General features: G+C 46.6%; 1 protein-coding gene across 2 annotated transcripts in view; it reads right to left on the bottom strand.

Moving 5' to 3' along the window:
- Window positions 1-27406, bottom strand: part of LOC123374725 (centromere protein P) — a 339668-nt gene that overhangs the window by 5015 nt on the left and 307247 nt on the right. For both annotated transcript variants that reach the window (XM_045024949.1, XM_045024950.1), the window contains exon 7: window positions 5627-5706. In XM_045024949.1, coding sequence (XP_044880884.1) covers window positions 5627-5706 — 80 coding nt within the window. The remainder of the gene's footprint in view (window positions 1-5626; window positions 5707-27406) is intronic.

Below are 27406 nucleotides of genomic sequence, written 5' to 3'. Positions count from 1 at the left end.
TGTCAGTCTCCGGCATCTATTCCTCCCACTGCCAAGGGGGTGGAGAGGAAGTACTTGGTCCCCTCCAAAGACTATGAGTACTTATACATTCACCCCCAACCGTGCTCCCTCGTTGTACAGTCCGTTAATGAGAGGGAAAGACACGGTCAACAAGCTCCCACCTCTAAATCCAAGGACAACTAGATGCCTGGATTTATTCGGGCGCAAGATCTACTCTACTGGCAGCCTACAACTCAGGGTGGCTAACCAGCAGGCCCTCTTGAGTCGTTATAATTATAATACCTGGAACTTAATGGGGAAGTTTAAAGAGATGGTTCCTCAGGAGTCCAGGAAAGAGTTGGATGTCTTGCTGGAGGAGGGCAAATAAGTATCCAGGACATCATTGCAGGCCTCAATAGATGCGGCAGACTCGGCGGCTAGGATTCTAGCCTTGAGCATAGTTATGTGCCTCATTTCGTGGCTGCTGGTGTCTGGTCTCCCACTGGAGCTGCAGCAAATGATTCAAGACCTGTTCTTTGATGGCCAGGGGCTATTTTCAGACAAAACTGACTCGACTCCAGAGTCTGAAGGATAAATGAGCCATCATGTGCTCACTGGGCATGCATACCCTAGTGATGCAATGTAGGCCCTTCTGACCCCAACTGCAGCGCATCTACCCTAACCCCCGGCTGAGATAGGACTTCTCTAGAAGACATGGCTGAGGAGGTGTCAATCTGGTCCTCAGATGGGCCAGAACCAGGGCCCCCCCAAACCATCGGTGGGGCCCAAACAAAACTTTTGAAGGTGCGCCCAAGGGCAGAGCACCAGTCTCTTTACAGGATCCTTCCCCAACTTTTACCAACCGCCTCTCCTATTTCCTCCCTGCATGGTCCCGCATAATGTCAGACTGCTGGGTCCTACGCATGGTGGAAAGTGGATACCACCTTCAATTTGTTTTTTCCCACCCTCCCTCCCCATCCCTCTTCAGGGACCCCTCTCACGAGCAACTCCTCCTACAGAAGGTGCAAACACTCCTAACTATTGGGGCTATAGAGGAGGTTCCACAGGAACTGAGGGGCAGGGGTTTTTACTCTTGTTACTTCCTAATCCCCAAGGGAAAGGGGTGGGGGGAGCTATAGCCCATTCCGGACCTGTGCAGACTCAACAAATTCATGGTAAAGTTGAGGTTCTGCATGGTTTCCCTGGGGACTATTATCCCTTCCCTGGATCCTGGAGATTGGTACACCACCCTTGACATGAAGGACGCGTACTTCCACATAGTGATTTACCCGCCACACAGGTGCTTCCTTCGCTTTGTGGTCAACCAACGACACTTCCAATTTACTGTCCTCCCCTTAGGCCTATCCATGGTACCAAGGGTCTTTACAAAGTGTATGGCTGCCGTAGCTGCCTCACTCCATCGACAGCGGATCCAAGTGTTTCCGTACCTCGACGACTGGCTCATTCGGGGTCACTCCGAGCTCCAGGTGCTATCTCATGTTCAGTTCACCATGAGCTTGTTCAGACAGCTGGGCCTGTGCTCAATGTCAAAAAGTCCACTTTGCAGCTGACACAAAGAATAGACGTAATCAGACCAGTCCTGGATTCAAATCTCGCCCAGGCGTGCCTACTGCATGTCTGCCTCCAGTCCATGGTGTGCATTATCCACGGCCTCCAAAGCTTCCCGACCTCGACAGCACACACATGCCTCGGACTACTGGGACACATGGCGTCTTGCACCTTCGTGACCAGACATGCCAGACTACGCCTCTGTCCACTTCAGGCCTGGCTCTCATCAGTGTACTGTCCAGGCCGGGACAATTTAGACACAGTGCTCACGGTACCGATGGAAGTCTTAACCTCTCTGGTTTGGTGGCTGAACCCCAACTCGGTATGCAGGGGGATGCCATTCCATGCCTCACAGTCCTCCATAGTCCTAACCATGGACGCATCATCTCTGGGCTGGGGCGCTCACCTTGCGGACCTTTGCACACAGGGCCTTTGGTCCATACAAGAGATAACTCTGCACATCAACGTATGGGAACTGAGAGCAGTGCGCCTGGCATGCCAGGTGTTCTGCAAATACCTTCAGGGCCATTGTGTCGCAGTCTTCACAGACAATACAACGGCCATGTTTTACATCAACAAGCAAGGGGGAATTCTGCATAGCCCACTTGATCGTCCTGGTGGTGTCGTTTCTCCTGGGGGTGCAAAACACCTTGGCAGATCGCCTCAGCAGGTCCTTTCTGGCTCATGAGTGGTCAATTCGCCCGGACATTATCCATTCAGTTTTCCGGAAGTAGGGGTTTCCCCACATAGACCTTTTTGCCTCTCGCGAGAATTGGAAGTGTCAGGTGTTCTGCTCTCTCCAGGGGTGCTCCCCAGGCTCACTATCAGATGCCTTCCTGATGCTGTGGAAAGACCACCTGTTCTATGCCTTTCCTCCATTCCCGTTAGTCCACAAGGTCCTTCTCAAGTTGTGCAGAGACAAGGCCCACTTAATCTTGATTGCCCTGGTGTGACCCAGGCAACATTGGTACACCACTCTCCTTGATCTGTTGGTGACCACACCAATTCCCCTCCCGTTGTGGCCGGACCTGATCACTCAAGAGCACGGCCAACTGTGTCATCCAGACCTGCAATTCCTCCATCTCACAGCATGGATGTTGCATGGCTAACTCAATCTGAGCTATGTTGCTCCTGCTCAGTGCAGCATGTACTCTTGGATAGCAGAAAGCCCTCTACTAGGTCCACGTATCTGGCCAAGTGGAAGCGTTTCTCCTGCTGGTGTGCCCAGAGCAATACTGCCCCTCTGGAGGTGCCAGTACCTACCATCTTAGACTACCTCTTGTCCTTGAAACCGCAAGGCTGGCGATTTCATCCATCAGAGTACACCTAGCAGTGATTTCAGCCTTCCACCCAGGCGAAAATGAGCGCTCAATTTTCTCCAATCCCATGGTCAGCAGGTTCCTCAAGGGATTGGAATGTCTGTACCCGCAAATTCGGCATCCGACCCCTACGTGGGTCCTCAACCTGGTCCTATCCAGACTTATGGGTGCCCCGTTCGAGCCGATGTCCACTTGCTCGCTCCTGTACTGCTCCTGGAAAACAGTTTAGGCAAGACATGTATCGGAGCTTTGAGCCCTCATGTCAGACCCACTGTATATGGTGTTTCATAAGGACAAGGTACAGCTGTGACCACACCCCGCCTTCCTTCCTAAGGTGGTGTCTGACTTCCATATAAACCAAGACATCTTCCTTCCTGTCTTCTACCCAAAGCCACATGCTTCTCAACAAGAACAGCAGCTGCATTCCCTAGACGTTTGCAGGGCCCTCGCCTTTTACATCAAACGAACAAAACCTTTTAGGATGACGACCCAGCTGTTCGTAGCTGTGGCAGACCGGATGAAGGGCGTCCACACAGTGCATCTCGTCCTGGATTACATCATGCATCCATGCGTGCTATGATTTGGCTAGTGTCCTAACTACGCATCTTACTGCCCATTCTACCCGGGCTCAAGCTTCGTTCCCTGCCTTCCTGGCTCATGTGCCCATACAGGAGATCTGTAGGGCAGCAACTTGGTCATTAGTACATACCTTCACTTCTCACTATGCGATAGTGCAGCAGTCCAGGGGTGATGCTGCATTTGGTTCAGCGGTCCTTCACTCCGTGACATCTCACTCTGACCCCACCGCCTAGGTAAGGCTTGGGAGTCACCTAACTGGAATCGATATGAGCAAGCACTCGAAGACGAGAAGGCAGTTACTCACCTTTCTAACTGTTGTTCATCGAGATGTGTTGCTCATATCCATTCCAAACCCGCCCTCCTTCCCCTCTGTCGGAGTAGCTGGCAATAAGGAACTGAGGGGGTGCTAGGTCGGCAGCGGCATATATCCGGTGCCATAAGGGCGCCACTCCAGGGGGCGCCTCAGCTGACCTACAAGTGTTGCTTGGGTAAAAATCTTCCTACGATTGTGCACGCACACACACCTAACTGGAATGGATATGAGCAACACATCTTGAAGAACAACAGTTACAAAGGTAAGTAACCGTCTTTTTTCTGGCACAGAATTCCCCCAGGAGTAACTAATAAAGAAGACTGGGTAAATCTTGTAGTATAATGAGAGAGATTGGAGGACAGGGGAAATGATCACCTCCAACTTCGTGTAGTTCCGGTTTCCCTGTATAAGTTAGCAAATTAATACCTTATCACTTTCATAAACTGAGGGAAAAACTGGTTCAAATAATCTTAGTGACCATTTCTTTCTTTCTTTTGCATTAGAAATAATAAACACACACACATCCTCTGAGGACCCTATCAATTATTCACTATTACAAAAGCAAAATGTAATTCAAGCAGCTTACCCCTCCTACTGAGCAACAGCACATATGAAATACTGATAACCCCACACATCACCCTGTACCTCAGACCCTCCTAACTCTTTGTGCATGAGGTGAAACAAACAGGCCCTGCAGCATGACATCGAAAATTGGCAAATCTGGACCGCTCAGACCAGGGTCAGGAAGACATTGCTGAATCCCAGGCCCTCGTGGAGAATTTCTGCCAACTGCCCCTGTCTGTTATATAGATAGGGATCTAGCCTCAGGATCTCTCCTGACCACAACTGTGGCAGAGTATTACGGGAGAGAATGAAGATGGAACAAACCTGCAACCTCTAATTTGAGACACTTCCAATTTAAGGTATAATGTGTGGCAGGGACATGTTTTTTATTTGAATCCTAGGGTCCCAAACCTTTCATTTTGGGTTTGTTTGTGGGTCAGTCCCATAGTGGAAGATACCTACTTCCTGGTTTTGGATGGATCAATCAGCCTTGCAGGAATTTTGGACCAGATCATTAGAAATGTTACAAGAGCAGGTATTATATGAGATTTCCAGTGTCTTGAGCTAAGATCTTAGGAGAACACCTTAGATTTTACCCAGCACTGAATCCAACTTTGAACTTGGGCTACAAAGAGATTTGAAACTGCTTCCTTAGCCCTTGACTCTTAGAGCTCTTAAATGTACAGATTTGGGGCCAAATCCTGCTCACCTTACTGACATGGCTCCACTGACTAAATTGAATTACTGTCATCAATGAGATGAGCAGGATTCAGCCCCTGGTTCACAAACAATATTGGTAATGGAATACATTGCAAAAGAGATGTTTTCAACTATAACTGATTATGATGAAGTCTAATACTAGTATAACTCATTTAAAATGTAATTAAATATCTAAAATTCTACTGGAGCCTCCTACCATCTCTGTCTATCTCTTTTATGCTGTATATTTTTTAAAGGGCTCTATAAATTAGCAACATATAGTTGTCATTCCCAGAAAGGCCACAGTAAAATAGCTTGCACCATATGCTATTTGCTTCTTGTCTCCCAAGATTTTTGTATGTGCTGCATCTATGAAAAGCATCACACAACCCCCATGGTATACACTAGAGAAATAGGTGACTTTTCTTTATAAAATAAACAATGTAATTCTGAGATTAAACTACCTTTCAATGTGTAAAGGTGAAACTGAAAAACAGTTATTGCTGGATTTATCTCCAGCTCTAGAGACCATTAGCTCAAATTTCAGGTTTTGTTCAATTCTTTTTAAATACAGATGTTAATAAGCATCTTGAAATTGTCTTACCCAGAAAGTTCAGGGCTCCTTATAACCAAGTAATCTCCAGACGGTCCTTCAGGAAGTGTTACAATATCAGGATATTTGGCCTGTTAATAAAAAGGGAAATAAGAATATAACCATGCAGTAAAGGTGGTAACTACACAAACTGGCTTCAGAATATATGTTTTTTCCAGTTACGACTGATCTTAAGAACAAGACTAAAACATGCTAAATTTATACTGAAGTGTATTGCAAAGCTCTAACAATGTTTAGACAAAATCAGATGTATGTAAGAGCAAAATGTATATTAAATGTACAAAACAAAACCTTCATTAATATACTCAGTTTGTTAGCATTGTGGCATGTCCATCACAGCTCCTTTTTTTTTTTCCAGTAGTGATTCTCCAAAAGAATGAAAACTCAACAAAATGTATTAATTTAGTTGTTGGTTACTCAGATCATTTGTTTATTAAACATGTGTTAATGTTTCATCTTTTCTTAATACTTACCTTAAAATGTGAGTGTCAACACAATAAAATGTAAATAACAGAATTTCTCTTCTAGAATGATGGGCCAAAACTGGAAGCTATTTCTCTCCTTGACATCAAAACATCTTAAATTGTGGGGAAGCTTGGTAACACTCTGGAGTCAGACTAAATTTGCACTTAAAAGAGGAGGTTATTATCTTTAACTGGAGATTCTTCGTGATGTGCGGTCCTATCTGTATTCCATTGAGGGTTTATACCCCTGCACCATGCGTCTGGAGCCAGAGAATTTGAAAGTAGTGTCCATTAGTCCGCGCATGCACCCTGGCTCGTTTCATGGTTTCATCCGAGGTGATAAAGGGCATCTGTAGTTCCTTTTCCACTGTGTATCCAACAGATCTGTGCAGAGGAGGAAGAGGGCAGGAAGTAGAATACAGATAGGGACTACATATCGTTAAGAACCTCTGTTATAGGTAAGTAACCTCCTCTTCTTCAAGGATGGTCCCTATTGTATTCCACTGAGGATGATTAACAAGCAGTATCTAAGTCAGAGGAGGATGCAAGGATGAAGATGGAAGGGTTGAGCAAAGGACAGCTGCACTGAAGAAGGCAGCTGCCGCTGAGTCCTACACCAGGGCATAATGTGTAGCAATGGTGTGCACTGATCTCCTTGCAGCTGCTCTACCTGTCCTAGAGTGGTACATCATGGAAGGAGGCCATATTTGAAGTCTGAGCTCTCATAAAATGGACCCATACCCCAGAGTGTGGAGGCAGACCAGATAATTGAGTGTAATGCACCCCAAAATCCACTTGGAGAGTCTGTGTGTGGAGAGTGCCTGACATTTAATTCTTTCAGCTATTCTAACAGTCTGGGGGATTTCCTGATTGGTCTTGTCCCATCGAGGGAGTGGAGTTGTCCTTCTTCAGAGTTGTGCAGCTTTGGGAAGAAAACAAAGTGAATGGATTGATTAACATGAAACTGGGAGATGACCTTTGGCAAAAATTTGGGATGCAGGCACAAGGAGACTATCTGTATGGAAAGTCGTGAAAGGAGAAACCCATCATGGCCCCAAGTTCATCGACCTGTCTCGCCAAAGTGACAGCAATAAGGAAGGTGGCCTTTGTGGAAAAGAAGGCTATAAAGCACGATGCCAGTGGTTCGAAGGGCCGTTTCATTAGTACGGATAGAACTAGGTTGAGGTCCCACTGGGGAGTGATGGGTTGTATGGGTGGAAAGGTTCTGATGAGGCCTTTTCAAAATCTTGCAGTCAACAGGTGTATAAAGACAGAATGTCCTTCCACATGGTGGGGAAGGCACTAATTACCACTAGGTGGATCTTGAGAGAGTTGAGAGAGAGACCTGATGTCTTCAATGATAGGCGGTAGGCCCAGGAGGAGGGGAATCCCCACTGCTTCTCAGGGAAAGTCCCTTTTATTGGGCTCAGGAGGTGAAGCATTTCCACATGGCTCAGTAACAACACCTAGTGGATTCTTTCCTGCTGCTGGAGAGGATGTTTTGCATTTCTGAAGAACACACCCATTCTAAAGAAGATGCCCATCCAAATACCATGCTTTGAGGTGAAGCGCTGGTGGATTGGGATGTCTGATCTTGCCATCATGTTGTGCCAGTAGATTGGGGAAAGTGGGGATGAGTGGACATACAAAGGAGGTTGGGAAACCAGAACTGTTTGGGCAAGTCGGAGGCGATCAGGATGAGTCTTGCTCTGTCTCATCTGATCTTGTGGAGTACTCATCACCCTGAGAGTGGAGACCACCCACTGGAGCAGCATGTGCTGCATTTGCAGTTGATAGGGGAGGCAAAGAGGTCTCTGGTCAGATTCCCCCACTGGTCAAAGATGTCACGCACCATGGAATTGTGGAGTTCCCACTCGTAATCGATCACAAACTGCCTGATCAGCAAGTCTGCAATCACATTCTGAATCCCTGGGAGATATGCTGCAGATAAGAGGATATGGTGTGTGATGCACCAATTCCAGAGGTTGATTGCTTCTAAACATAGAACGGTCGAGTTTGTGACCCCTTGTTTGTTGATGAAGCAAACAGTGGTGGCGACGTTGTCCAACATAAGAAGAACGTGATGGGAATGGGAGAAATGCTTGGCATGCCTTTCTTACAGCCTGCAGTTCCAGAATGTTGATGTGCATCCTGGAGTCCATGTTCTCTCCACCATGTAATTTGCCCATGTGCTTTCCCCAGCCTACAAGTAATGCATTGGTAATGACTGTCTTGTCCATCGAGGAGGGGAGAATGGGAGAACCCCTACACAGACCTGGCATGGGTCTGTCCATCAGTGAAGGGAAAAGAGTACCCGGAGGGGGGGGAGGGACTGTCAGCATGAGGTTTGGGAGAGTAAACCATCTGGAGCCACATCTGAATGCAGGGAAGATGGAGCCAAGCGAAGATGGTGACGTACGTGCATGGGGCCACGTGGCCAAGGAGGGATAGTCAAGTCCTGGCTGGGACAGATGGATTGTTGATTATGTAGTTTATGAGCTCTTGCAGAGCCTGGAACCTGTCCCACAGTAGGTAGGCTCTCGTGCTATGACCGAGTGGATGGAGGCCCCTCTGAAGTTTAGGGATTGTGTCGGTTCCAAGATTGATTTTTTTGATGTTGATTCCAAAGGAAGAAAGGTGACCATCTAACATGGAAGTTGAAGCTTGGGCTTCGCATCTGGATTGTGCCACCTGGAGCCAGTTGTCAAGATATGGGAATATAAGGACCTCATAATGCCTGATGTAAGCAGCCACGACGGAGAAAACCCTGATGAAGACTTGGTGACCAGCACTGAGTCCAAATGGAAGAACCCTGTAGGAAAATGATGTGAGCTGATTGTGAACCTCAGGAACCATGTGTGGGCCAGATGAATGTCCATGTGAAAGCAGGCATCTTGTAATGATGGGATGATCGTTGCTAGTGTGACCATACAAAATTTGGGCTTGCAGATGAAGTGATTGAGAATGTGGAGGTCCAGAATTGGCCTCCACCCGCCTTTCTTTTTGGGTATCAGGAAGTAAGTTGAATAGAACCCCATCCCTTGATATTCTGGAGGAACCTGCTCTATCACTCCTCTTTGTAGTAAGGAGTTCACCTCTTGAGTGAGAATGCTGGCATGAAAGTGGTCCCCGAGGAGACATGGTGGGGGGACCTGTGGATGAGGTAGCATGCTGAACTCAACCATATAGACACGGTGGATGACATTTAGCACCCATTTGTCTGTTGCTATTGCAACTTCAAGCTGGAAAAAAGAGTGCTAGATGACCCCCAAGAGGAATGGGATGGTTGTATGGCAGTAGGCAAGGTGGTTGACAGTTCTCTAGAGTTTCTAAGAAATACCTTTTCTGTGAGAGCTGCATGTGGGAAGAGGAAGGCTGTGAAGGTGAGATCTTTGAATCTTTTGATGCTTCCATGGTGGTTTGTAAGGCATCTGATGTAAAATCTGGGATATCCTGTAATGTTGTATGGATGGCAAGCAGTAGAATTTACACTTTTGCACAGGTGTGTAAATATCCAAGGAATGAGGTGTAGCTCTTGCATCCTTGAGGGTGTGGAGGGAATCATCTGTTTTCTGGTTTAAAAGCTCTGATACATCAAAAGGGAGGTCTTCAATGGTATTTTGTACTTCCCTGGAGAAACCAGGGGCATGGAGCCACAATTCCCATGACAGAACTATGCCCATAGCCATAGAGCAAGATGAAGTATCTGCCACATTGACAGCTGATTGAAGCGATGTCCTTGACACCAGTTTCCCTTCCTCTAAGATTGCCTGGAAGTGGGCCTGGTCTTGCTGCGGGAGTTTTTCAACAAATTCCTCCAGTTTGCTGTAATTCAGGAAATCATATCTGGCAAGTAATGCCTGATCATTCGAAATCCTGAATTGAAGGCTGGCTGAGGAGAAGACCTTGTGACCCCAAATATCCAATACTTGCCCTCCTTATCAGATGGAGTGGAGTATGGGTGTTGCTGTCTGGACTGTTCCTTTGCTCCCGGACCACAAGTGAATTGGGGGAGAGGGGTTGTGTGAGAAAAGAAGCTCAGACCCCCTTAGCTGGTATGTAGCTGGTATAAGCGTACATATGACTGCTGTATACCATTGCCAAATTATTGTAGCTGGCTTGAGGACAGCATCGTTGATTGGCAGAACATCTCAACCCGGCGTTGATGACTGAAGGCTGTCCAGGAGCTTATGCTGCGTGTCCTGAATCTCCTCCAGGGGAAGCTCTCTTGCCACTCTGTATCTCCTGGAACTGGTGGAAGTCATTTGGGGGAGAGGAGGACGCTAAAGTCGCTGCCACATCTGGTGAGGATGATGGGAATCTGCTCCAGTAGTACCATCAGAACTCGACTGAGTGGCTCTTCTTTCATCACTGGCTCCAAGCATCTACTTGAAGGTGCTTGAGATGGGGAGGCAGGTGAAGTTTCCCTCATGGAATGGGTGGGTTCTGAAGGTGGGGTATTGGGGGCTGGCCCCCCAATAGGGCCAGCATGATGGACCTGGAGGTGCTGCAGTGGGCCACATGGTGGGGGGACCAGTGGCTCCATGGCTGCAGGACTGGAAGATATTGCCATGACGTAGGTGGCCTCTTTCGGTACTCGTAGTGGCAGTAGGGGGATTCCTGTGAAGATGAAAACTTGGACACCGGTTCCATTGGTGGTACCATCGGAGCTGGTGGAAGTGTGTAGACAGTTGGAGCAGGGGATGAGGCGTGCCTCATCTGTGGCATGTCCTGAGTGCCAGATATCCTCTCCCAAGAAGTGGAAGGTCCCTGAAATTGTGGAGACCTCAGCTCTCCCAGGGCAAACACTTCCTGGGGATCTGGCACTTTTCCCTAGCTCCCTGGTGTTAAGGGTACGTTGTCTGTACCTGGAACCAGTATCAGATTGGTGGTCTTTCCTGGAGTGCATGAATCTTGTACTTTCTGGGGTGGCAATGTTGATGGTGTATGCGGTTTGGTACCTGGTACCAGCAGATCTGGCGGTTTGTGTGGCTTCTTCTTGTGTTTGTGCGCTTTAGAGAGTGCTCCCTCCCCATGACTGGAACTCATGGAAGGAGCATCCCTTTTCTTAGGTTTGGAGGAAGACTTACTGCTATGCTTATGTGTATGCTTCCTTACCCACCAGCATGGGCTCCATAGAGGTGGTACTGCTGGTGCCAGACTAGGAAACCGTAGGCAGAGGTGCACTCCTGGTGGTCTCAGGCTGATGTTCAGGGGAGATTCCCTGACATGGGTCCAAATGTCACATGGCAACTTCCATAAGGTGCTTCCAGAGGAGAGAGCCTGACCTTCTTGGATACGGCTGGGGAAGGACTGGCAGATACTGCATCTGGGTGTAATGTTGGCTTCTCCCAAGCAGTAGAGACAGCGCTGATGTCCATCGCTGACCGAGAAGGAACACAGGCAGGAGGCACAGATTTTAAAGCCTGGGGTCTTTGGCATAGTTCAGTACTCACACGTGGTATGGAGGTAGAAAGGAGAGGGTGTTTACAGGGAAACAAACTCCCAAAGTCCCAATTCTACTCCTAAAAACTATGAAAAGCAGTAAAAACAAACAAATACTGTAAAACTAACTATATATAACTTTTCAAGGTGCATCAGATGCAAGAGGACACTAATAGTTCCAACCCAGACCATGCAGTGGTGAGAAGGAACTGGAGACATGTCGGTCTGCCCCACTCTTTATCACCTCAGATGAAACCATGAGGCGAGCATGGTGCATGCGCTGACCAACTGACACTACTTTCAGATTCTCTGCTCTGGACGCATTGTGTGCATGTGTAAACCCTCAGTGGAATACAATCGGGACCATTATGCAAAGAAAAATAAAAGCATGCTTTTAGTCAAGTATTTATTTCTTCAAATGTCTAAAACATAATGATGGGCATCCATTCTGTGGTCTGGGTGCCTATCTTGTAAATTAAAACCACAACAGAAGGGAAGGACTGCCCATAAATATATCCACCTCACCCATGCTATGCTCAACAGCCTTTAGAGAGAAAAAAGACAGGCTTTCCAGCATGTTTAGAAGATTAAAAAATCTGGGACCTGGTGGACCAAAATGAGGAGTGAGTACCAAATCTTGTCCAGTTCCCTCTAGTTTATATTGAGGGTGCAATAGCTTGAGCATCTCTACTGCTCTCCGTTGTGGAAGTATACCATGTGAAGAGAAAGAAGAAGGTGCATGAAAAGCTGTAAAAGTAAGGCTAAGGTGGGAAAAGGTGCAGCATCTCAAGCAGGGGAAGGATACTACCATGGGAGGAGCAGAGAGAGAGAAGACAGTAGGATGTGACAAAGGAAAAAGGATGTAACAAACTGATAAGTGGGTGGGACAAAGCTATGCAGCTCCTTTACTGGCTACAGAAAGATTTGTTAGCAATGTCATTGTGGCCATATTGGTCCCAGGATATTAGAGATACAAGGTGGGAGAAGTGTTCTCTTTAATTGGACCAACTTCTGTTGGTGAAAGAGACAGCTTTTGAGCTACTCTGCTCTTCTTCAAGTCTGGGCAAGGTACTCAGAGTGTCACAGGTAAATACAAAGTGGGAGAGATTGTTTAGTATAAGTAGTTAACACATTGTGACAGACTACACCCTTGTAGTCACACTTATACACTATTGTAATCATCTTTGAACAAAGTATGCCTCTTAAGGTATCATTTGAAAATTTACTGGTCAATATTGTCCTGATAAAGTATGTGTGGCAACACTGTATGTGAAGTTATAAAATTAATACATGTTCTAAAACCCACAGCCTTGCCCAAACAAAAGTTGGTAAACAATTCTGTTCTAAATAAAGGAATGTGTGCTCTGCTTAATTTTCATTAAAGCAGTAAACAAAGTCATTAAGCAGGAAGGGAAGGCAAAGGGAATTCAAACAGTTGAAAACACCAGTAGGGAATATCCTGCCATATAGACTCTTTTTGGATCCTGGTTCTCAGCTAGAAATGTTTTTCAAGAGGGGGACAGAAACTATAAAAAGGAGGGACAAACATCCCAAGGCACCCCACCTCTCTCTCCCTGCCCATTGCATTCACTGTGCCTGAAGAGACAAAGGAAGCAGTCATTGGACTCTGGGAGATGGTTCCTGATCTGGGAGTTTGGCCAGTAATCTGCTGGAGCATGTGGTGAAAAACTTTGCTTGAATGTAATAGAGTTTGTTAGGCATTAGTAAATATTTTACAACCACATCCGACTTTTATGCCTCATTAGTTGTACTCACTTAAAATCTCTTTGTAGTTAATATTATTATTTTACTGGTTTATCTAATCAAGTGTGTTTAAACTGAAATGTCTGAATAACTATTTGAGATAATAAACTGGCATATTATTCCCTTCAAGGTCTAACGTTTAAAGTATTTTTACTGTCTACAAGAGGGTTGGTCAGTACAAGACATGCATTTCTTGGGGGAAATCCAGGACTGGGGGCGGTGTTGGGGGATCACTCTGCAGTATGAGCAAGGCTGGTCAGAGCCAGGTGTAACCCAACTGTGGCTGGTATGCTGCAGTTTCTCTCTCTCACACACAAATGTGGCTTGCTTGCTGGAAGGCTGTTTGTGAGTGGCCTAGGTGGGAGGTACAAGGCATTGTAAGGCACTCAAGGTTGCAGGTCTGGACTGTGCTCTGGTATGTCACAGATATTCTAGGGGACTGTTCCAGGTGAAGTGGCCTGTTAACACCCCTGTAGTCATCGGACAAAACAGGGAGGTTAGTGTTAAACCTAGACCATCCCCGATCGGTGTTTGTTTAACCTGTTCTTAAAAACCTACAGCAATTCCAGAGCTTAACAACCTTTATAGTTAAAATGTTTTTCCTAATGTCTAACTAACCTTAATCTATCTCTATCTCTCTCTCTCTCACGCGCACTACAGATTAAGCCCATTATTCTTTGTCCTACCTCCAGTGGACACAGAGTACAATTGATCACAGTTCTCAAACATTTTTGAGTCTTAAATATATTTGAAGACTTATCAGCTCCCCTCTGTCTTCTTTTCCTGTGACTAAACATGCCCAGTTTTTTTAACTTTTCCTCATTGGTCAGGTTTTCTAAACCTTTTATCATTTTTGATGCTCTCCTCTGGACTCTCTCCAATTTGCCCACCTCTTTCCTAAAGTGTGGAGCCCAGAAAAGACGGTTACTCACCGTTGTAACTGTTGTTCTTCGAGATGTGTTGCTCATATCCATTCCAGTTAGGTGTGTGTGCACCGTGTGCACGTTCGTTGGAAGATTTTTACCCTAGCAACACTCAGTGGGTCGGCTGGGCGCCCCCTGGAGTGGCGCCGCTATAGCGCCAGATATATACCCCTGCCGACCCATCCGCTCCTCAGTTCCGTCTTGCCGGCTACTCCGACAGTGGGGAAGGAGGGCGGGTCTGGAATGGATATGAGCAACACATCTCGAAGAACAACAGTTACAACGGTGAGTAACCGTCTTTTCTTCTTCGAGTAATTGCTCATATGCATTCCAGTTAGGTGATTCCCAAGCCTTACGTAGGCGGTGGGGTCGGAGTGAGATGTTGTAGAATGCAAACTGCTGAGCCAAAGGCTGCATCATCTCTGGACTGTTGGACCAATGAGGCAAAAGTGTGGACCGAGGACCAGGTAGTTGCACGACATAGCCCCTGGAAGGGTATGTGAGTCAGGAAGGCAGCAGAAGAAGCCTGAGCCCTGGTGAAACGAGCAGTAAAGTGGCTCGATGGAACATGAGCCAAGTCACAGGAGGTGCAAATGCATGACGTCACCCGAGATGAAAACCTCTGGGAGGAGACAGGTAGGCCCTTCATCCGGTCTGCCAGTACAACGAAGAGTTGGGGCGTACGAAAGGGCTTTGTCCGCTCGATATAAAAAGCGAGCGCCCTACGGACGTCAAGGGAGGGCAAATGTGCTCCCTCCGGGATGAATGTGGCTTCGGAAAGAAGACCGGAAGGAAGATATCCTGGTTGATATAAAAGGTCAACAGCACCTTAGGGAGGAAGGCCGGACACGGTCACAACCGCACCTTGTCCTTGCGAAACACAGTATACCATGGGTCCACTGTGAGAGCCCGAAGCTCGGAGACTCGTCTGGCCGATGCAAAGGCTACAAGGAAAAAACTGTCTTTCAGGACAGGTATCTCAGCGAGCATGTTGTAAGTGGCTCGAATGGGGCAGGCATAAGTCTGGTTATAACCAGGTTGAAGACCCAGGTTTTGGCGGGGCGGCGAACCTGGGGGTATAAATGCCCCAAGCCCTTGAGGAACCTTGCGGACGTCGGAGCCAGCAACGGCTGGTGCCGAGAGGCCTTGGCGGTACCGGCGATCCGGAGCTGAGGGAGCGATTCTCGAAGACTGACCAGCGCTCGGTGCTGAGAGCGGAGGAGTAAGAGCTGCCACTCTTCCCTGGGTGGAAGGTAGAGATGGCTGCCAAGTGTACCCAGGGTAGAGTGGAGCGGCCACTCTTCCCTGGGTGGAAGGTAGAGATGGCTGCCAAGTGTACCCTTAATGATGACCGCGCCAGGTGCTGCTGTTGAAAGATCAGACGTAGTCCAAGATGGAATGGATCGGAATCTCGGTGGGAGAAACATTGTGCGTTTCGTAACAGCAGGAGAAACACTTCCAGTTGGCCAGATACGTTAACCGATTGGAAGGTTTCCTACCACCCAGGCAGAACAACGTAACTCGGATCGGTTTAGCCACGCAGCAGCCATGCTGTGAGGTGCAGGGATTGCAGGACTGGGTGGTGAAGTTTGCCGTGATCCTGCGTTATGAGGTCTGGGCAAAGAGGCAGGGGAATCGGGTTGGCTACCGACAGGTCTAGCAACATGGTGTACCGGTGCTGCCTGGGTCACGCTGGAGCGATCATGATCAGGTGCGCTCTGTCCCTGTGGAATTTTAGCAGGACCCTGTGAACCAGCAGGAACGGCGGGAAAGTGTACGGCAGATGGCTCGGCCACGGCATCAGAAAAGCATCCAAAACCGAGCCCGGGGAGAGGCCTTGGAATGAGCAGAACTTCTCTCTCCTTCTGTTCTCGCGAGAGCGAAGAGGACTATGTAGGGAAAACCCCACTTCCAGAAACGGAATGGATAATGTCCAGAGGAATCGACCACTTGAGAGACAGGAAGGATCTGCTGAGGCGATCCACCAGAGTGTTCCGGACCCCTGGGAGAAAGGACGCTACCAGGTCCATCGATTGGGCTGTGCAGGAGACCCGGAGCTGGATAGCTCCCTGCAAGGAGGGGAGGACCATGCTCCTCCGTGCTTGTTTATGTAACACGTGGCCGTTGTGTTTTCTGTGAACACTGAGAGACAACGGCCTTGCCGGTGCTGCTGAAACGCCTGGTACACAAGGCAGACTGCTCTCGGCTCCCGGCCATTGATGTGCAAGGCCAGCTCTTGAGCCAACCGAAGGCCTTGAGTGCGAAACTGACCCAAGTGAACACCCCAGCCGAGAGATGGGGCGTCCATCATGAGGCACACCGAGGGGTGAGGTGGATGGAACAGCATCCCCGCACACATCAGGGAGGGCGTCGACCCCCAGTCGATGGAGCCGAGGACGCTCGGAGGGAATTGAGGCGACCATGACCATGCTGTCTCTGCCGGGGTGGTACACTGAGGTGAGTCACAATTGAAGTTTACGGAGGCGAAGCCTGTCATGTTTGGTTACGAACGTGCAGGCAGCCACGTGACCCAGGAAACCTAGGCAAGTGCAAGCCAAAGTTGTCGGGAAGGTCCATAGACCTTGTACAATGGTTACCATCGCGTGAAATCAAGGCGTAGGTAAGCAGGCTGTGCAAGACTGGAGTCCAGGATGGCCCCAATTAAGTCTATTCCCTGTGTGGGAATCAGGGTGGATTCCTCTACATGGATCATCAGGCCTAAATGCAGGAATAGGTCCTTGTCGACGCCCACATGAGTGGTAACTTGGGCCCCGGTGATCCCTCGAATGAGCCAATCGTCTAGATACGGAGAACGTGTATCCGACGGTGGTGGCGACGGCGGCGACTACAGCCAGACACTGTGAATACACTTGGGGCTGTATAGAGGCCAACCGGGAGGACCATAAACTGGAAATGATGACGGTTGGCCACAAACCGGAGGTACCATCTGTGTGGAGAATAAATGGTGACGTGAAAATATGGGCCCTTCATATCAAGGGCGGCATACCAGTCTCCGGGATCCAAGGATGGGATGACGGTCCCCATGGATACCATGCGGAACTTCAGGTATATCATGAACTTGTTGAGCTCTCGCAGGTCTAGGATAGGTCTGAGATCTCCCTTCGCCTTGGGGATCAGGAATTAGTGGGAGTAGAACCCTTTCTGGTTAGGAGGACTCTGATTTTGGCCCCTTTGGGGTCCTGACCAACACCTACGACTGCCCCAGCGACGCCTGCTGGCAAAGCCTTGTCTTTGTCTAGGCGCAGGGTAAGGGCGGTGAGGCTGGGCGGAAAGGTCGGCGCTGTGTCATCAGCATGTGCATGCCGAGAGGGAATGCACAGTGACCTTGCTGGCCTTTGGGCCTTGCAGCCTAGGGTCAGGTTTTTTTTTTTTTTTTTTTTTTTTGAGAACAGGCCTTTGTCATTGAAGGGCAAGTCCTGTATAGTGTGCAGCAGCTGCGAGGGAAGGCTCGATAACTGGAGCCATGAAATGCGCCTTGTGGCAACACCTGAGGCCAGAGTCGTGGCTGCGGAGTCAGCTACATCCAACAAGGCCTGGAGGGAAGCTCTCGCCACCTTCGTCCCTTTTTCCAGGAGGGCATCAAACTCTTGACGGGAGTTCTGAGAAACCGACTCCGTAAATTCTCCCACCGCCGCCCATAGTAGCAGCTAAGCAGGGCTTGCTGGTTTGCTACACGCACTTGCAGGGCGACTGCCGAGTACATCTTACGGCCCAGGAAGTCCATTCACCCAGCCTCCTTGGATTTAGGGGCTGGTGCCTGCTGGCCATGGCGTTGCATCTCATTGACGGACTAGATGACAAGGGAGCAGGGGGAAAGATGTACATATAGGTGCCCGCCGCCCCTGGAGGATACCATGTACATGCATTCGACTCCCATGCCCACGGGCAGGATAGTGGCTTGAGGCTGCCAGATGGAATCCGCATTGGCCTTGACCGTCGGAATGAACGGTAGGGCCACTCTAGAGGGGGCATCAGCTGACAAAGTCTATGACCGGATTCTGTATCCCCGAGACTTCCTCCACTTGGAGATTCATATTGAATGCCACCCGTCTCAGGAGGTCCTGACGGGCCCCCAAGTCGATTAGGGGAGGGCCCAAGGAGTACGCTCCTGCCACCGCCTCATCTGGGGAGGAGGGAGAAGAAAGGCCGGGGACCAGCGGGTCCTGTGTGGGCTCACGCTCCTGGACGACCTCCTGATCCGGTGGGATGTGGGAATCCGGTGGCTGAACCGGGGTTTCCTCCGTACCGGTCGGAGGGGGACGGCTAACTGTCGCCTCTGGCACCCACTGCTCTGACGGAACAGAGCGAGATAGGATCACAGGTAGGCCTTTGGCCTGATGGAACACCCAAGATGTACAGGGTGGCCACTGATGGGGGTCAGGGTCCTGGGCCTGGGGCACCTGGAAGACTCTGGTGTGCACATCCGAATGGATGGCCATGAAGGAGCTAAAAAGCCCTGGGCAGAGTCTCCCTCTCTAGCTGATGTCGCTCAACGCGGCACCGGGGATCGGTACCGGGAGGCATACCGGTACCGGGAGCGAGAATGGGACCTGCGACCGGAGCGGTGCCGGGAGGTCGACCGAGATCTCGAGGCTCGACGTCGGGAGTCCAGTGCCTGGAGCGGTGCCGGGAGCTGGATCGGCGCCGAGTGTACCAGGTCGGCGAACGGGACGCTGATCGGTGCCACGAGTACGACCGGTACCGAAATGGAGGACGGTGCCGGGACCGTGAGCGGTGTCAGCACCTGGCTTGGCGACGGGACCGAGAACATCTGCGGGACCGCGATCGTGAACATTGCTGCTCTGCGGTGCCGGCGCAGGGTGGTCTGATCAAGGCAGGCTTGCCAATCGATGATATAACCCGCACCGGCGGTGCCGGGGGTTGAGGCAGCGCAGGCGCTGTCATTGCCATCAACTCTCTCGCCGTGGAAATGTCTCCGGCGTGGAGGGAATAGTGAGCTCAACCACGGCTCGCAACGGGGAGCGTTCAGGCACTGGACTCGACGGCTCTTGCGTGGTCGGAGTTGATGGTGCCAATATTGTCGGTGACGCGGCAGGTATCAGAACCGGGCAGACCAACTTAGCATAGCGCTCGGGCTGCGGAGCAGGCGGCTCTGACGCAGCTTAAGAGTGAGCTCGACCACGGCTCATACCGGGGAGCTTTCCAGCACTGGACTCGACGGCTCCTGCATGGCTGGAGTTAACTGTGCCGCGGCAGATATTGGTGCCGGGCGGTCCGACTTAGTATAGCGCTCGGGCTGCGGAGCAGGCGGCTCGGACGCAGCAGGAGTCTTGTGCCTCTTCATCCTCCAGGAGAGGCATCCATGCCAAGCGGACGTCGGAGCCAGCGACGGCCGGTGCCGAGAGGCCTTGGCGGTACTGGCGATCCGGAGCTGAGGGAGCGATTCTCGAAGACTGACCAGCGCTCGGTGCTGAGAGCGGAGGAGTAAGAGCTGCTTCCCTCAGGAGCTGCGTGAGATGAAAGTCCCGCTCCCCTTTGTTCTCGGCTTAAAGGCCTTACAAATGCAGCACTTATCTGTTAGGTGAGATTCCTCCAGGCACTTAAGAGAGGATCTCTTGTTGGCATTGGCTTGTGGCTGGCTGAGCATTGTGAAACCCTGTGAACCGGGCATAGTACCCGGCACCGGGTGCGGGGAAGGGGATAATCCCCGAACCCCTGTGAACTATATACACTAACTATACTACAAACGAATAAAGTTAACTACAACTATATAAATCTGAACTATATACAAGAATTAACGAGAGAAACTACGAGTAGCTAGGGAAGTGGAGCTCAGCTAAGCCGCACTCCACTGTTCCAACGACCGACACGGGCGGTAAGAAGGAACTGAGGAGCGGATGGGTCGGCAGGGGTATATATCTGGCGCTATAGCGGCGCCATTCCAGGGGGCGCCCAGCCGACCCACCGAGTGTTGCTAGGGTAAAAATCTTCTGACGAACGTGCACGCGGCACGCACACACCTAACAGGAATGCATATGAGCAATCACTCGAAGAAGAACTGTATACTCCAGCAGAGGCCTCTTATTGGCATCTTGTTTGGAAGTAACAAAGGGTATAATTTTCTGTTGCCAAATAATTTGTCTCAACTGTTGGAGAGGCTTCTTTAGTAAATTATGGACATGCGGAAACTTTACAGTGTGATCCTCTGATCTTGTGAGAAGTTCAGGTGGTTTGGATTAGAAATAGAATAGAAAGCATTAATATCTCAATAGCCCCTCAATAGAAACTTTCCCTGCCACCACAGCCCTGAGGACTGGGGTGGGTGGGGAAGAGATGTCTCGCCCCTCCTCTCCAGGGCTAGGGCGGGAGAGTCGTCTCCTATTCCCCACCTCACCCCACAAATGCCAAAATCTAAAGGAAAAGGGCCTATTTCTCACTTCAGTTATATCCATGTAACCCAACTGAAATCATAAAGGTTGTCTAGTTATAAGTGAAAGTAGAACCTGGCCCAACAACTCAAATCATGATTTATTTAATCCCCACTTCCTCGAGTGACAATGAGAAGGAAGCAGGAAGTGAAAATCCTACCACATCCAGAATCAACCAAACAATGTCAAATGATGGCAATTTAGGAAAGAATAAACAGGAAATCTGCTAACACATAAGCCGTCATAGCAATTATGGATATAAAATGTGATCACCTTACCAAGGAGGTTAAAAAGTAGAAAATCTGGTGGATAAATTAAAACAACAGATTAACACTACATAAAAGGTGTAATAGTAAATTTAAGTATGGGGGGGACTAAGAAGGGATGTGTCCCCCCACCCATTATGTAACTATTAAACAGACTGGATACACAGGAAAAAATATCTGAACTACCTTTGGTAATATAGAGGTTCTTAGAATTTTGGATTTAAATTTGAAAGAATAAGTCAAAAATTAGCTTGAAAACAAAAAGATCTTGAATAAGAACAAAATGCTTATTTTCTCAGATATGGGAATGAGCACAAAAGTGAAGAAATGGGAAATATGTCCCATAAGTAATCAGTCACCAACAGTAAATATTGAAGTAATATTTTTTCTAGCACTTAGGACACAATAAAATGCTAAGCTACTACTTCTGGAATGCTGAAAGTACAAGTCTATTAGGGCTGGTCTACACTACGGGGGGAAATCGATCTAAGATACGCAACTTCAGCTACGTGAATAACGTAGCTGAAGTCGAAGTATCTTAGATCGAATTACCTACCGTCCTCACGGCGCGGGATCGACGTCCGCGGCTCCCCATGTCGACTCCGCTACCGCTGTTCGGGTTGGTGGAGTTCCGGAGTCGACAGGAGCTCATTCGGGGATTGATATATTGCGTCTAGATGAGACGCGATATATCGATCCCCGAGAAATCGATTGCTACCCGCCGATACGGCGGGTAGTGAAGACACACCCTCAGACAAGAAAAAGCAACTCAGGTGTGGCCTGGCCACCGTGCTGTCCTGAGTGATTGGTGTTGGGACAAGATTCCATTGTTGCCGCTGCTGACATCATCGGCCAAGCATATTTTGAAATCCCTAACCTGATGCGTAATTCCCTGTGGTTACTCGGGAAGCTATGTTTTCACTCCATCAAACAAGCTGAGAAGTGAATGTTAAACAGAGGGTGCAAACTGCCAGGTAGTCTTCAAATTTTTTTTTGCTATACAAAGCTCTGCAGGAGTTACAGCTCTGTCATAGATGTAGTGTTGCCCCTTTATATACAGTTTAGTGTTTTATAATGGAAATCCTGGCGCACAATTAACCTGAGTGGTATGAATGCTGCTATGGTCATTAAAGACTAGAATCAAAGCACCAAAAGTTTGAAATTTGACTACACAAGCTCTGTCCCACAACATTCAGTATAAGGTTTCCAGACTAATGGAACTACTGAATCAGCAAACAAAGGAATATATGAGAAAATTTGTACAGACTGGGTTTTTTTTTTTTGCACTGGAAAGTACTGGATTAGATTTAAACCTCAAGGTCTTTTAAATTGAAAGCATCTGAAACAAGAATATAAAAAATGAAGCATGAATGTTATAGTTTAAATGTAATTAACATAGTCAGCAACTTTATATAGTCGATTTAGGGATTTGTTTAGTATAAGACACATGGTAAACGTTAAACACAAACAGGGAACATTTAAACAACACTGAGGTCTTGATCTGAAAGGTATGACTGACACACACTTCCTTAACTAATGGTGTTGTTACAAAGAAAGTACATGCTAAAACTCAGGTTGACCTAGCCACGTTGTTCAAGGGTGTCTGTACCTAAGCCCAGGTATAGACACTGCTAGGTTGACAGAAGAATTCTTCTGTTGACCTAGCTACCACTTCTCGAGGGGGTGGATTCACTACAGTGACGGAAAAACCCCTTCCTTCAATGTAGCAAGTGTCTATGTTAGTATAGCTTATGTCGCTCAGAGTGTGAATAAGCCACACCCATAAGAGATGTAAATTACACTGACCTAAGCACCAGTGTGAACAGCACTATGTTGGTGGGAGAGCTCCTGCCAACATAGCTACCGCCTTTTTTGGAGGTGGTTTTATTATGCCGATGGGAGGGCTCTCTCCTGTTGGTATAGAGCGTCTTCACCAGACGCGCTACAATGGTGCAGCTGCACCACTGCATCTATGCCACAGTAGTGCTTGCAGTGTAGACATAGGCTTAGCACAGGCAGCGTCCCAGCATAGCCTCCTGTTCCAAATTCACTTAATTATTAAGAAATAATATTTTGACCACTTTAAAAAGAAAACTGTACCTATATTTAGCACAGCTCATCTGTCTCACCTGGTAAGAACCAATTTTCACAAAGAAACTATAACACATTTGATTTTCACCATGAACATAAAATATTTGAAAACAAGGGTTTTAATTATAACTGAGTACAGCAGATGATAATCTATATTAATTATAATTTTAATAAATTAAAAAAATAAAGATCCCACAGACTTGTATAACAGAAACAGAGCACCATTTAGCATGCTGACAGGCACTAAGGTCTTACATTATGGAAGGGGGGCTAGATCCTACAGCTAATTGATTATACTGGGAGATGTTACCCACTTCTCTCCTTGCATCCTTACCAGCCAGTTTCACAATAAATTCAGAATTAATGTTGACACTCATGGTATGACTACACTACCAAGCCCCTTCACCTCCTTTCCTGGGAAGGCTTGAGAATAATATACTAACCAATTGCTTACAATGTGAGCACAGACCAAACTCCTTGGTTTTTAGGACACTGAAAATCAATCAGGTTCTTAAAAGAAGAATTTTATTTATAAAAATACCCAGGAGGGATTTTATGCTACCCTTACCTTTATGTATATGACAGACTTTGATTACAGAATCATAGAACCATAGGATAATCAGGGTTGGACGGGACCTCAGGAGGTCATCTGGTCCAACCCCCTGCTCAAAGCAGGACATAATCCCCAACGAAATCATCCCAGCCAGGGCTTTGTCAAGCCTGACCTTAAAAAAACCTCTAAGGAAGGAGATTCCACCACCTCCCTAGGTAACCCATTCCAGTGCTTCACCACCCTTGTGAAAAAGTTTTTCCTAATATCCAACCTAAACCTCTCCCACTGCAACATGAGACCATTACTCCTGTTCTGTCATCTGGTACCACTGAGAACAGTCTAGATCCATCCTCTTTGGAACCCCCTTTCAGGTAGTTGAAAGCAGCTATCAGATCCCTCCTCCCTCTTCACTTCTGCAGACTAAACAATCCCAGTTCCCTCAGCCTCTCCTCATAAGTCATGTGCTCCAGCCCCTAATCATTGCCCTCCGCTGGACTCTCTCCAATTTTTCCACATCCTTCTTGTAGTGTGGGGCCCAAAAGTGGACACAGTACTCCAGATGAGGCCTCATCAATGTTGAATACAGAGGAATGATCACGTCCCTCGATCTGCTGGCAATGCCCCTACTTATATAGCCCAAAATGCCATTAGCCTTCTTGGCAACAAGGGCTTGCTGGCAAGCTGATACCCTGACTGATTTCAAGGTACAGCATTTAATAAAATAAAGAAAGTTTGAAATACATAATATAACCAGTTGGTTTACTATACATATCTGTTGCTTGGTAAGATTTCTAATGAAAAAATATTTATTGCTTAGTGTTTACGTAATAATTTTCAGAAAGGAAAGATGGTCTTGTAGACTCAGGAGGTCTGGATTTAGTTCCTGATGTTCAAGTGACTAAATTTCTCTGTGCCTCATGATATTAAATGGCAGTAACAGGTCCTTTCTCACACAATTTACCTGTCTTATTTATTTGGACTATAAGAAATTCAGACTGTCTATTACTACGTGTTTGTACAGCACCTAGCACAATGGGGACATGACTTAGTTACTTCGGTTACTTAAAATACAGTAATAAGTAATAACACCTGTCAACAGGAATATAGATCTTAGACACTTTGAGGGGGAAACAAGATTTAAGTTTTCTTGTTACAACTTTTCTATACACACAACTATGTGGTGTGACTGACAAAAATACTGCAAAATGAATAATTCATGCTTTTCTATTTTGGTAATTTAATCCCCAAGTACTATTTAATATTTTGCTCAAAAAGGTTGAGAAATTTCTTGCCCCGCCAAAGGTATTCTGTCTGAGATGCAAACAGATCCATATATCACAGATGTAGCCAGTTGCTTATGGAAAAACACCACAAAAATTAATATTGTATAAAATATTGCTAACAAAGCTAACATTGTGTATTTTTTATAAAATTGATTAGGAGTAATTAATAAATATGGTAGATCTATGCATTATATTAATATAAAAAAGCACTAGTTTTGTAATACAGATATTAAAGGCTTTTCATCCACTGATCTCAAGTGCAAAAGTAAATAGTAATATCCTCAGTTTACAGATTTGAAAACTGAATGGCATAGAAACTAGCTCACTTGCCCAATTATATCATGTGGAAAAATCTAGAATTTAATCAGTTCTCTTTACCCCCACCCCCTTTTACACAGTGCTATCATCTGTGATACTACAATACAGAAACCCTTCAGGATTATAGGCAGTTTTTATAATTATATTCTAAACTATTCAATACTAATCTTAATGATCAAATCCATTTTCTCACCAAAATAAATTTGGTGAGCCATACTAATACACAAGACAGTTAACCTGTCTTAGTGTGATTAAAGAGGACAAATGCATACAAATTTACCAACTACACTTGAAATGGCTGCACAATTCAAGTGATTTGAATATTTTGTCCCACGGTAGTACTTTAACACAAATATTAATCCAGAAGTTAAGCAGGCGTAAATGTGTTTTAATCCTCACTAAGGACCACCACCAGAGGTTCTGTGCAGCATCAAAATTCAGCAGCTTCTTGTCCACTCAAGTGTTTGAACTAACTTTCAAGAGTTTCACAAATAATATAACTGAAAAAAACACTGAAGATATGGTTCAGAGCACGTTCAGGCACAAGAGTTTTATTAACATAAAAAAATAATGAACAAACAATCAGTTATGGATTGTGGCATCATTTAGGCAGCTGCTATGCTGATGACTTCAGAGTTAAAGTATTGTTTTCTTCAATCTAGTCCTTTTTTGGAATTCTTTACTTAGAAAAAAACAACAACTCTGACTCTACCGAGAGCTGCACTATAAACACTGGCTTGTTTTATTTTGTGGCCTTGAATTACCTTTGATAAAAACAAAAAGTACTCTGAAATTCACACACCCAAGGAGACAATTCTAAAACATTTTAGTAATTAAAAACAACCCTAGTTACTTTGAAATGTATGTAAATTCCTGGACTAAAAATCATACAGAGACTGCAATATTAAGAATGGTTACAGCATTAAAGAAGTAGCAAAACCTTTTTAAAAAGAAAATTTCCAACCCATAATGTACATATTACCATATACTCAAGTAATCTCATTTGCATTATGAACAAATGTTGGCCAGACCCAACTGTTCTGTATATTTCCAAAGTTTGTCCTTTCCTTTGTCCCCCACTACTAAAACTCTATTCCATGCTGCAATAATTTCCCACCTTGGTTATTGGAAATTGCTTTCTAGTCTTCCCTTATTTGCCAAGAGTCCTCATTTTCCTACATCAATTCTTTCCTAATCCCCTGCCTCCACATATACTGTACAAGGACCACAAACAGTATGTTAACATCCTAGCACAATATCACTATGTACTTGGTGTGCTGATTGCAATATACCCATGCACACCTTCCACTGAAAATTATCTATGGATGGGACATTTTAATATTTATATACTAGTGTAGCACTATGCAGAGTGAAGGAAATTCTAAGATGAAACTGTAAAGTGATGCTTCATTTGTTTCTTTTATCCACGTATTCCAGGAGCCTGACATCAGCGGGTGACGATAAGTAAACCACACACTATACAGATTGCTACAAGAACCAAAACTGCTAAAAACTGATCACAAGTTAAAGATGAGTTGCAAGGTTAAGACACATGTTTAAGAAAGCATGCCAGTTTTGTTGGAAAAATTATTTGCTATTTTATAGCAGTCACAATAATCTAAACTAGATGAAAACAACAAGAATATTTTACATACTTCTTAACTTCATGCCACTACCCATAAGGAAGGGCTGTGTGCAATTAAAACATCCAAGGGCTGGATTTGCCTTTACTCACACCAATTTTATATTTAGAATAACTGCATACATTCAAACCTGTATATCAGGGAGGAGAATCCAGCCCCACGTCTCCTCCTCATCCCCATGCTCTCAAAGTAGCAGCCCAGGTAGAATATGTGACTTTATGCCAGTCCTGAAAAATCATGTTCCCCTTTATACAGGGATGATATTTCAGGCTTAATTTGGATTAATTTATTTGGTTGAACAATCAGTTGTGTGGCCCCACATGGGAAATAAAACATTCTAATCAAATAACCATTATTTGAGACATAATTTTCATGAACTCGTCACTTCCCTCTTTGCTCTATAATGCACTGTGACTGTGCTGTGTTTAAATACACAAACATGTAATTTTTTTTAAATTGGTCTGCTAAATTCATGCTGAATTAGACAGTTGTGTGGGGGGCCAGTTTCCATGGTTTTCAGCAGACTTTTGGTTTTCAGAAACAAGTGAAAATATTAATTAAATAAATCCCTAAGAAAAACAGATTACATCAATTAAAATAAAAAAATCAAA

This window comes from Mauremys mutica, chromosome 7 (genome assembly GCF_020497125.1).
Source record: "Mauremys mutica isolate MM-2020 ecotype Southern chromosome 7, ASM2049712v1, whole genome shotgun sequence".
NCBI classification, from domain to species: domain Eukaryota; kingdom Metazoa; phylum Chordata; order Testudines; family Geoemydidae; genus Mauremys; species Mauremys mutica.
This window is presented reverse-complemented; position numbering and strand designations above follow the sequence as displayed.